Source organism: Argopecten irradians, chromosome 1 (genome assembly GCF_041381155.1).
Source record: "Argopecten irradians isolate NY chromosome 1, Ai_NY, whole genome shotgun sequence".
NCBI lineage: Eukaryota > Metazoa > Mollusca > Bivalvia > Pectinida > Pectinidae > Argopecten > Argopecten irradians.
The window spans coordinates 16,308,872-16,321,356 of NC_091134.1; the positions used below are offsets into that span (position 1 = coordinate 16,308,872).

Below are 12,485 nucleotides of genomic sequence, written 5' to 3' on the forward strand. Positions count from 1 at the left end.
AATTGCGCTGGACAAGTTATCATAATATTTTGAGACTTTTGTGAAATTATTGAAAATGAGCGAAAAGGATTACAGCGATGCTGAGGATCTTACATATAAACCGAACAAAGAAGTCATCTCCAGACTCGGACACAGTGAGAATGATTCTGGGGAGGAAGAAATAGACGTTGTAGATGATAACGACAACGACTCATCAGACAGAGGTAAGGAATATTTCTTTAGAGGACGAACTCAAGTTTTGAAATGATGATTTGTATTTCAAATTTTTTCAATTGAGACGTTTTTAGGGCGACAAAATGGCAAGTAAATATATTCTTTACGTATATACAATAATTTGTATCACGCTGATACAATTTAGGATTTAGTCTCGTTAAAATTTTTTTAATTCAATTTTGTTTTAAAAATCAGCATGCATAATTAAATTACCAAAAATGTACTGTAAAAATGCGGGAGTTGACAATATTTACTCTTTTAATGCAATGTATTACAACTCATGCACAACTTTCCATTTCTATTATATTTTTTAGGTTGTCCATACTTTTTTTCTCAAGAAAAGGGGCAATGCTCCTGTTTTTGATAGTGAAAAAATACCATTTGTCAGCGATGGAGCATCTTTAAAAAACAAATCGTATTGTCCCTTCTTTTTTTCTTTCATTATGATAAGGTTGTATCGAATTAATGAATCTATTCAAAAGCCATGAAACAAAGTCCAAATATTATCACGATAAAATGGACTAGATCTAGATTTCTATTTAAATTCAATAAATTCAACAATATTTTTGTCTTTTTGCATACAAAATAGTTTATCGTCCTTTCCATCCGTCTTTTTGTCTGAATTTTTTGTCTTCACTCTTTTGGCCACGAGAACAAGAAACGTAACAAACTTTCATCTAGGTCTTTAAGGACTGTTTTGACCGTTAAAACAATTTTGATTGTTCCATCCTTAGTATTCATCTATTGTTAAATGATAAAAACACATGTGTAGCTCTTGCAAAATATTACAACTTTTTCTTATATTTACGTATAGCGTCATTAATTTGTCTAGTAGTCAGCCATAAACAAAATAATTCAGTTCGATCTACTATCAAGGTGCGATTTTCTTAATTTGGCTCTGTAAATAATAACAAATTGAAGTTTTCAAAATTTAAACAATTAAGATGTGTGAGTCCATTTTATATCTGTTTAACGATAGAATGATTTCATAATAAAAGCGTGGAAGTGATCGGATTAGGGGGGCGTATCATGTACGATTCGCGCCTCTAATCCCGCTTAGAGGATTTTGCGCTCCTGTAGGGATGTGTCCATTGTTCGCTACAATCTACTCTTTAGCCTTTCACTGAGAGTGGTAAAGCTCGTTCGCGTTGGACAATACGATCCTAAAGGATAAAGTTAACTAAGGAAATGCTGGGTATTAGAGGGTAATTAGACCAGTGTAACAGATAGTTTACAAGTATCTTCCGAGCTCAAACGATCTTGTTGACCAAAAGGACAGCATTTAGTAGTCTTTGGAGATCCAAGTTGGAACTTTCAATCAGATGGAGCAATACAAAATGTGAAAAGGAATTGGTTGAAAAGGAGAAAAAAAATATATTTTTTAAATTTCTAAACAACACTTGTACATTTTCCGTGTATAATTGCGAATTTACTGTTTTAATTAGAACTGGACGTAGTAGTTATGACATTTGTTCCTATGAAATGTGATTAAACCAATGAAATAGCGCGATAATTTTGAAAAGGAATAATTTCGTACACGTGATTTAAAGTACATGCAAATTGCGCTGGACAATTTTATCATAATATTTTAAAACTTTTGTGAAATTATTGAAAATGAGCGAAAAGGATTACAGCGATGCTGAGGATCTTACATATAAACCGAACAAAGAAGTCATCTCCAGACTCGGACACAGTGAGAATGATTCTGGGGAGGAAGAAATAGACGTTGTAGATGATAACGACAACGACTCATCAGACAGAGGTAAGGAATATTTCTTTAGAGGACGAAATCAAGTTTTGAAATGATGATTTGTACTTCAGATTCTTTCAATTGAGACGTTTTTAGGGCGACAAAATGGCAAGTAAATATATTCTTTACGTATATACAATAATTTGTATCACGCTGATACAATTTAGGATTTAGTCTCGTTAAATTGTTTTTAATTCAATTTTGTTTTAAAAATCAGCATGCATAATTAAATTACCAAAAATGTACTGTAAAAATGCGGGAGTTGACAATATTTACTCTTTTAATGCAATGTATTACAACTCATGCACAACTTTCCATTTCTATTATATTTTTTAGGTTGTCCATACTTTTTTTTCTCAAGAAAAGGCAATCTCAGAGAAGAAGAATATTATAAAACAATTATTAAATTCCTTATAACTTTCAAATATTGCCTGCAAGATTATGTTTTAAAATAAGTTTGATGTGTGAAATTCCTGGTTAAATAGCCCTCTTTTTGATTCAGATGAATATTAACAGTAAATTTTCATAATGAAAAAGGGAAAGAAAAAATATCTAAAAATGCTTCTCTTCCGTGGCTTTTAATAAGAAAAAGATATTACAAACACGTTTTATTGTGTTGCTTGAAGTGCAGTCATTTCTGTAATGAACATATCATTTATAGTTAATTAATTCTTCATTTTTATGATGATTTGTCTATTTTTATCATATATAAAATAAGCGTTAATAATTCTACTATATTGAATTAAAAAAAAGTTACTCACATTCGTATTCATGGGATTTAATTCCATTAATTTCAATTACTATTTACAAATAAATTGGACAGGGCAAAAGAGTATGCCATATTTTTCTCAACTTTAAATAATCTCATTATCTCGAATTGCTCAATTTCGTTTATTTTTGCGCTATTCTTAAAGTTTCAATATTAAAATCTTCATTGACTACTTGATATATTCAGTCTAAAAGACGCTAAATTTTATATGTGTTCTATGTACATAAATCTCACGCGATTTTTTTAAATAACAAAATATCTCTAATTGTGAAAATAACATTTCATGTTTTACATGTACTTTTTATTTCCTTCAAACACATCTTGCAATATCAACTATTTCTTTAAAAACCACAAACAATGTGGGTAGTTTTTTATCAAATAAAATTACAATTTGAACAACCAAGAACATTTTTTTTTAAATTGCGTCCACAATGATATTGATCCCTTTTAGCTGATATTATAACACAATTTCTACAATTTCTATAAGTACAATTAATAGTTTGAAACAATTTTTTAACAAATAAAAGGATTATCAATGCACTGGTATTTAGTAAAAATCAATAAAAAAAACCCGCTCGAAATCTTCACATTAACGGAACAGAAACATTTCAGATTTAATTTGAATCAAAATAGACAGGACAAACTTACCTGCCTCTTGTATGTTTCAATTTATTTCAAAACCATATCATGCTTTGTTTAAACAATCTGTTTTATAATTTTTCAAGGACATAATAAAGTCGGTTGAACTATAAAAAAAAATCGAGATAACCATTGAATTTTTGGGCAGTAAAGTATTTCGGATAAACACAAATCTCCAACTGATAAGAGTTCGAGATAATGCAGTTTCATCAATGTTTCCTTGACAGGGTATGATCAGGAAGTTGATTGTGATGGCGATGCGGATGATGATTTATCAGCTTCATTGAAGAAACAAAGACGGAACCGGACCACATTTACCGCGGAACAGCTCCGGGAACTGGAGGCGGTGTTCACCCACACACACTATCCGGATTGTACTCTCCGGGAACAGATCGCCGAGAAAGTGGAACTCACAGAGGCGAGGGTCCAGGTGTGTATATTTCTAATAAAGATAAAAAATTACGAACCATATCACATTTGAAGTCACTGTAAACATGACTTTAAGTACGATTTCGCGAATTCAGACAATCCTTTGTTTTCTAAATGTATGAAATGCTAAAAATGAAAATGCTATAAAATAAGAAATAAAATAAAGTAAAAACTAACAAAAAAAATATCAAGAAGAAATATTGCTCGTAAATTTTGAAAAAATGCTGAAAGCTTTCGATGGCTATTTTATTGCCTCGACAAGGGGTACATTTTTTCAGCAGTTTGTTTAATATTATTGGTGTCGTATGCATTAACTAATTCATTCCTGGAATATCATAATTGATAGGCCTATAGTCTTTGATTTAGAAGAGTTTAAATGCGTTTTCGGGAGTTGTGAGTTAAATTGCGTTTTTGAGAAATCAAAATCAGAAGCGGGGAATTCTGCTTAATCACGTTAAGTGGTAGTATTTTAATGAATAGTTACTGCAAGTAAAGGTTAAATTCTTAGAAAAAATAGAATTTGTACAAAAACCATTTATGTCGTGAAGAACACCGTACCCATCTGTTTATAAGCAATTTGTTTCCAATTTTGTTCTTTATAAATAAAAATTAAAAAAAGAGATGCACTCCCTATTGAGTTAACATGACAATATATCACTTGAGCTGAGTCAAAAAACAAATACCATATGTCACAAATCGTGAGTATTTATTTTAAAAATAATTTAAGTCACCAATCTCACAGTCTTTATTTTTCCATTATGGGCCTTGCTCGAGGTTCATGCGGTATAACGCCATATAGGCCGAATCAAGGGTCCTTAAGTTTGATATTAGATGCATTTTATGTGGTTTCTTTGACAATTGTTAAAAAGATTATCTCATCGTGTGCATGTTACTAAGTAATTACAGGAAGAACAATGGCTACAGTACGGTGCTCTGAAGTACTCACATGTGGACTATAGATAAAAATAACAATTAAGCGCGCAATATCGCCCGCTTTTGATGTCACGAAAGGAATTTGAGAAATCAAAAACAGAAACGGGTAATTCTGCAAAAAAAAAAAAAAAAAAAAAAAAAAAACCGTTAAGTGGTTGTATTTTAAAGAGTAGTTACTGCAAGTAAAGTTTATATTCTTAGAAAAAATAAAATTTGTACAAAAAGCGTTTATGCAGTGAAGAACACCGTACCTATACGTTGAGAAGCATTTTGGTTACAATTTATAAATAACCATATGTGACCGATCGTGAGTATTATTTTAAAACTAGTTTAAGTCACCAATCTCACAGTCTATATTTTTCCATTATGGGCCTTGCTTGAGGTTCATGCGGTAAAACACCATGGCCATATGGACCAAATCAAGGGTCCCTAAGTTTGATATTACAGTGCATTTTTATTTAGTTGGGCCTTTTGATGCAGTTGGTGGACCAAATCAATGGGTCCCTAAGTTTGATTATTTAGTTTCTTTGACAGTTGTCAAAAAGACATCGTGTGCATGTTACTAAGAAATTACAGGAAGAGCAATGGCAACAGTACGGCGCCCTGAAGTACTCACGTTTGGACAATAAATAAAGTTAGAATTAAGCGCAAAATCGCCCGCTTTTTACGTCACTAAAGGAATGAAAATGGAAACACCGAGTCAATATGCTATATATCGAATCTCGCGTGAGAATGTATTATCAAATGAGAAATGTAGGGAATAAGAGCATCTATGTGGTATTATTTGGATGCAAATGCATATATAACCGATTTATTTTGTATTTTGTTACTGAGTCTAAGATTAAGAACTTGTAGAAATAGCATTCCCCCAAACTTCAAGCTATCTTAAAAGTTTGTATCCCCAGGGTAGAGATTAACAGTCCCTGTTTTGGAGATAAAGGGCCAGATTAAGCGCTCCTGATACATGTACGAGAAACAGTACACAGGGGGCGCTGCGGGATACCAGTAACAGATCGGTAATTTTATAAATTGGGAGAGTGATGGAAAGTTTCCGACATAGTAAAAGGACAAAGCAATTTTAACTAATCCTCTTTTAGGTTCGCAGGGATGAATTGTTGAGAAGAATATCCCTATTGTGGAATTAAAAAGAAAATTGATCAGAAGCATCAGACATTTTCACTAATGAGGTAAAATACTCTCCATGTGAAAACACTGTACACGGCGATCGCTTACAATTATACCGCCGACGAGTGTCTCTTGGTGCGGGAAAGGGAAAGGACTTTTATAAAGATTAAAATCAAACTGTTATTTTCACTTAAAACCACAAACAAAAGCATTGCCTACGAATATCCACAATCCATATGCACATTTATCTATGTTCCTGAAGAAACTACAGTCATATATTGTTTTTCCTGGTATATATTTTTTTTACTTCAGAATTACCCAATCATACCTCTACCATCAAGCGTTATCTTGTTTTATTTATTCAAGTGGAAAGAAAATCATTTGAAATATCTGACCAAATATGCTTGTAGAATGCACATGTACAACAATGTGCTAAACAAAAACAGTTGCGGCTGTCCCAAACTATTGTAAAATTTTATCAAACTGCTATGTAGCATTACTATCAGAAATAACATTGAAAGACTGCATTTATTAGCGTACATGTAAGCGAGAACAATATCATAATTTTATTTGTCAAATCTGTCGTGTTAAGCATTGCGCGCCACCAGAGAATGAATTTGTCGTTATTTATCAACTTGTCTGTATAGGTATTAACAGAATTACATGTTGTATAAAAACTCGCTAATAGGTTATCAAATATTAATATGTTCTATTTGTCAAACCAATCGGATTTGAAATTAGATTTATTATAATGTTTAGACTTACTGCCAGTACGTCGATATCCTATTAAAACACTACACATAGGAATATAGGCCGAACGTATACATTGTTAGATTAATCTGCTAATATTTATATGGATATACACACACGGTGATATAATCAACGCTTCCTAATAACACTTGAACATAACCCGAGTTTCCTCAAAGCCCTGACACCCGACTTGTACATATATGTTAGACACTGCACTAAACAAAACTAGGACTTAATAGTATAAGAGAGCGTCGATTTGTTTAGATTTCTGAAAAAATGATTGATTTTATTGATTTAATTCCCTCTTGTCTACTTCATTTTTACCATGTAGGGATTTAGATAAATACTAATCTATTTCCTAATTTTACATTAATTATTATAACTTTCAAGATTTCCATGTCTAGAAATACTGATAAAGATTAATATCCACAATGTGGAAATGAAGAACGATGGGTGTATTGTTAAAGATGAAAAAAAAAAAAAAAAAAAGAAAAACAGACAGACAAAGAAACAAAACAATAAGATGAATGTGAAAACAAATAAACCAACAAAACGTAACAACGTTTGTAAATAATTCATTTTTGTAAAATGTTTGCGTGCCTTTCGTGACATTTTTATATAAAAAGCAATATCCTAACACAGCGGTGTTCTACTTGTTTAGAAATTTTACATGGGGAGAGAAAATGAAACTTTCGACATTGTTGTCACTCACTCTTGGTGGGCGTGTGTTACGATCCAAAAAATTAGGAAGATCATCGCCTTATCTGTACAAGTCTCATCGACTAATCACAAATGTGCGCCCATATATACGTGTTGATTTCTCAACGTGGCATCCATTATCCATTTCATATTTACTACCAAAGTCTAGACCATAGTTCCTAGCCACTTAGAATAGACTACAATAACTAATATCATTTCTTTCCTATGTGTTGCGTAACTGTAATTCCTGATACTACGAGGGGGCTCTGTTAACACCCAGAGTCCGAAATACACAACAATAAGACAAATATTTGTTTATCGTTAAGAATCGAGGTTAAATACGGATTACTTATAAGGAATAATTATATAATTTACTACATAACTGATATATCAGACGACCCATCCAAACAAATTCCCGTGCCATTTTGACAAACCGTTATAATCGGATGGACCGCATAAAGACTTGCTGTGAGAGTGAAGATTTTTTTGGTCGGGGAATTAAAAACGAATCCATAGACTATATATTAGCCTATAGATGTATTCAATCCGTATCTAAAAGAGAAGATTAAAAATGACAGTTAGAAATTGATATTTCTTGAATAAAACCACCGCGTTAATTCCAAACAAATCTGTTTTTCACAATCGGAATTAATACCCGCTAGCAATCTTGCTGTCCTATTATCTAGCAGAATTTCGATAGTGCTTCTCGCACGTCCAACGAATATACATGTTACTCTCCACATGTCCGACGAATCATACTGTTTACGTGGTTTTAAATGACAATTTGATAATGATGAGATTATTATGGTTTATTAGAATATCCCGGTGTTGACACGTGCAGGGTTTCTGACGTAAGTCAGGCGTTTCAGGCTAATCTGGAGAGCGTCTAGAATTAATCTATTGTTGTACTTTCCCAATTAAAAACAGATTTATATAAAATAATCGAAAAAAACACACAAACTAGACAGGATAATTCTCCTGGATTAGACGTTTTAGCATGCACTTGTAATACCTGTTTTCAAATATCCCAATTAGTTTAAGGATTTATAATCTTTCTTCAAATCAATCGTGTCATTTTGATGAGGGAAAACCTAGATTAAAAATATTAAGTTTAATTTCAATCCAGATGAAATATTGGTTTTGTTAAATTATGAACTTTCTGAAAAGAAAGATGTTTTCTACGAGACACGGATGGGTTTTTTGTATAACGTATATGACTTAAGGGGGAAATAGAGATTAAAATAAATCTCAAACTCTGTTTAAGTTCACGGATTAGGATAAAGATATTATACAGCGGATTTTTAATAAATCCAAGGAAAAGCTTTTCTCTTTAAAACATACGTGCTTTCAATTAAAGTTTAAATGCTTAAATTTGGAAAAGTAATTTGGACAATAGAATAATTATAACTTTTTAAATTAAGGATAATTAAATAAAATTATAATCCTTATTAGAACTTTTAAAATTTTAATTCGAAAGCAACATGTTTTTGCTTGATGTAATTCGATTAGGTTAGTCGCTTGGCAAAGTTACAAATATTTGATATGTCATTATAAATTACCGTGTTGGTGGAAGAACAGTAATGGGTCTAAAATAGAACCTTGCGAAACTCATGTTTTAATTAAAAAAATAAGAAAAATAAACTAAGATAGTGACATGTTTATTTTAACTTAAAACAATAACGGGTCTAGAAAAGCACCTTGTGGAACACGTGTTTTTCATTTAAACAACGTGCATTTTTTATTCTATAGGTATGGTTCCAGAACAGAAGAGCGAAATGGAGGAAACAAGAAAAGAATATAGTGCGCATGTTCGATGTCTGGCGACACCGACTTGAACCATACCATGTTACACCACCGCCGTTTTCACCGATGGGATACAGTCCATCAGCATTCACTTCCGTCCGCAGTAGCATGTTTCCATGGTTACCTCGACTTCCGTTAAACCTTCCTCCCGTCCTCCCACTTCCGACGTTTCTACCGGAACCTACGTCACCATTTACAGGTGCGTATTCACTGTTTATGACGGTTTGTATATACCGAAACGACTTGGGTTCAGTGCAATTTACCGTCAATTACCCCCATTTTCCGGTGATTATGACATCATCTTTTGATTTTTTTGACGTCATAATCACCGAATGTGGGATAATCGACGGTAAATCGTACTTGACTCACGGCGTTTAAGCTAGGATCTCCAAACTCCCATACTTTTTTATTGTTTATTTCTTAACACGTTCTACGAAATACTTAAGTCATGATGAAAACGCCGCTTTACACGGCCTCGTTTTGGATATAATAATGATGATTACGCAATCTGGTACTACAAGTAGTAATACATGTACAGTATGTGTTAATCGTTCTTTCTCAGCCACCGTTCAAACCACAAATTTACATTTTAATTGCAGTCCCATTATGTAACTTACCAAGCGCAGTTGGCAGTCATATACTAATAAAGGCCCATTACCTTCGAGCAAAATATAAAGGTTTCTTAAAAACATTAATAACACCAGAAAATGCATACCGATGATCTAAAATAAGTTACGACACCAAACATATGCAAGATTTCCTGCGTAATATATGAAAACAGTGGAGAGTCAATTCGCTGTTTTGCCGTCTGGCGCAGTGATAGTCAACTACCGCGCGGTATTTAGGACGACGGCGGGAAACATAATACGACCCGCGTTATGAAAATAAACATATTATTTATTTTAATCAAATCGTTCAGAAGGTTTGATGTCTATATATGTAGTATTAACACGGTAAGTTAAATATTTTTTAGGACTCTACAAAATTATCGATCTTGTTTTTTACATTCCCATTTTAAAAATTAAAAGCCGTTTCTGAAAGGTAGTGGGCCTTTAAATCGCTTATCAAAACGTCATTATCATTGTGACGTCACAATTGTCGTGCTAGCGATCACGGACAACGGCTGTTCAAATGGCTGTTCCAACCATGATGATAACGAATGATTAATTCACTATAGATGCAAAATCCCTTGGTATTCAACATAAAATTGTAGCCAAATGTAAATTGGACGTCTTTCAGTTTGCATTCATAGCCAAAATGAATGCCAACTGGACAGAGGCAAATCCAACATGAAGCGCTAGCGCGCTTCATGGAATTTGCCTCTGTCCAGTTGGCATTCATACATTGGCTATGACTTCCAACTGAAAGACGTTCAATGCTTAAATAAGAAATAATTTAAGTTATTTTGACCATAACGTAACATTACGACCTGATTGTTGATTTATTCTTTCTTCCAGGTGAAATGCCACAACTTTCATCTGTCAAACAAAACATGGACATTTCACAGCGGAAGCATTTTGAATCCTACGCGAGGGACTATTTACACAGATTCACTGCAGAAAACAGAGATCGCTACGCCAGAGAACAGCTGAATAAGCGATCACCTCACGTGCATTCGACAACGTCATCACCTCCAACGAGAATATAAGCCAATCGCGCACTGACTTTGTTTACAAATTTGATTATCACCGATGAACTATGCAAATCATTTTCATTTCATGACATTTTTATTTTCATATTGTCCGCAGGGGGATCTGAATTTTAGTTGTGTGATATAGTAAATCATGTATTGTATATAATTCGTTTGTCAAATAATCAGGAAAACAACGAATAGTTACTCAGTTCAGCTAAATACTGAATTGTCGTTCCTTGTTCTCTTTATTACAAATGAGAGAGCACAGCAAAATATATCAATGTATGGCAAGGTTGATTGTTAAAGAATTTAAAGTATTTTTCTTTATTAAAACATATCTACCAAAAGTACAGGTAATTCTTAGTTATCAACAGAGGAAATAAGTGGTGACCTTCGTATCTAATATTCGTTATCTAAGGACTTAATGATATAGTGTTGCTTCCTAGAACTGGCAGAGGTAAACTAACGGGAAGTAACTCTGATAGAATCTATTCAAAACACTGTGGCGAATCGACTCGATCTCTGAGCAGGGAAATAATGGTATGTAATACCATATTCATATAAACATTTAACTTCATGATATACTACAGCAAGTTATCATTCCGTCTCTTACAACTGTATCTTTTAAAATCAGTGGATCAGGAAATATAATTCACGGATTTCAATTTGAATTATCTGACCCGATTCGTTTGGCATGATTTTCGTTTCGATTTCATTATCTCATTCTGTCATCATTATTATCAGAGTTAAAGTGAAAGTGTAGATTAATTAAACCATGCGTTGTGTAGAATCAGCCATGATAATGGCACTATTACACACAGGGACCTGTGCTATTACACAATGTTTATTATATCCTATTATATAACAAATATTGTAATATAAGTAAGTGCTTAGGCTATAACATCTTCGTTATCTAAAGCTTTTGATAACGTTACACTCCACGAACCAAAAGCCTTGGCTAGCGAAGATAGGGTTATTTATAACCATTGGTTCTTTCAGTTTTTTATCTCGAATATTTCTATAGATAGAAAAAAAATCACACTTTCCAATTGACATAACTGTCAAATGTCAAATACATGTACATGTATTTTGTTTTTAACAGTTTTGTCCGTGCGCATATAGCAGGAAATAAATCACTGCAATGCATATTAATTAGGTCATATCAGGATTTCGCTTTCACAAATATTTATATGTGTTCGTCAGGGTGATGAAATTTGTCCCTCATTTTTGTTCACAACAGGTAAAAAATGAAATCTATTTCACAAAATACAAAACAAGAAATTCAGCTACCATTGTATGCAAATGCGCATATTTGCTAAAGCAAGCCGTGTTGATCTCATTATCTGAATATGTGTCACCGTTTGTCATCCTACTGCTCAGAGTAATGAAGAGTTGAGTGAATTCTATGTGTGTTGCATGTTGTTCGTTTTACATGTACAAAAATGTATCATTTTATTACGTATCATTTTATTACGTATATTCATGTCTGCCAAATATTAACCTTTTTACAGTATGTGTTTTGTACGAAGTAAATTATAATAATCAATATGCAATATAAATATATTATATGAGTGCCACATATATGATAATTGTCAAATAAAAAACGTCTTGTAAATGCGACTATAACTTTTGTGTTGGAGTTTTGAATATGTTCTGATAAATAACTATCAACTGTTAACAATGTCCAAAATCTATTAGAATTTATGAACTATCTAATTAGATTGAATTTATTTACTGTTTTA

The 12,485-nt window shown here is 32.8% G+C and overlaps 1 protein-coding gene across 1 annotated transcript; it reads left to right on the top strand.

Annotated features, from left to right (window-relative positions):
* The first annotated feature begins 1,461 nt into the window (after positions 1 to 1,461).
* On the top strand, positions 1,462 to 12,369 carry LOC138318987 (paired box protein Pax-3-like). The gene is made up of 4 exons (XM_069261862.1): positions 1,462 to 1,975; positions 3,599 to 3,801; positions 9,057 to 9,309; positions 10,568 to 12,369. The coding sequence occupies exons 1-4, from the start codon at positions 1,828 to 1,830 to the stop codon at positions 10,756 to 10,758; spliced, it is 795 nt and encodes a 264-aa protein (XP_069117963.1). The 5' UTR covers positions 1,462 to 1,827; the 3' UTR covers positions 10,759 to 12,369.
* The last annotated feature ends 116 nt before the right edge of the window (positions 12,370 to 12,485 follow it).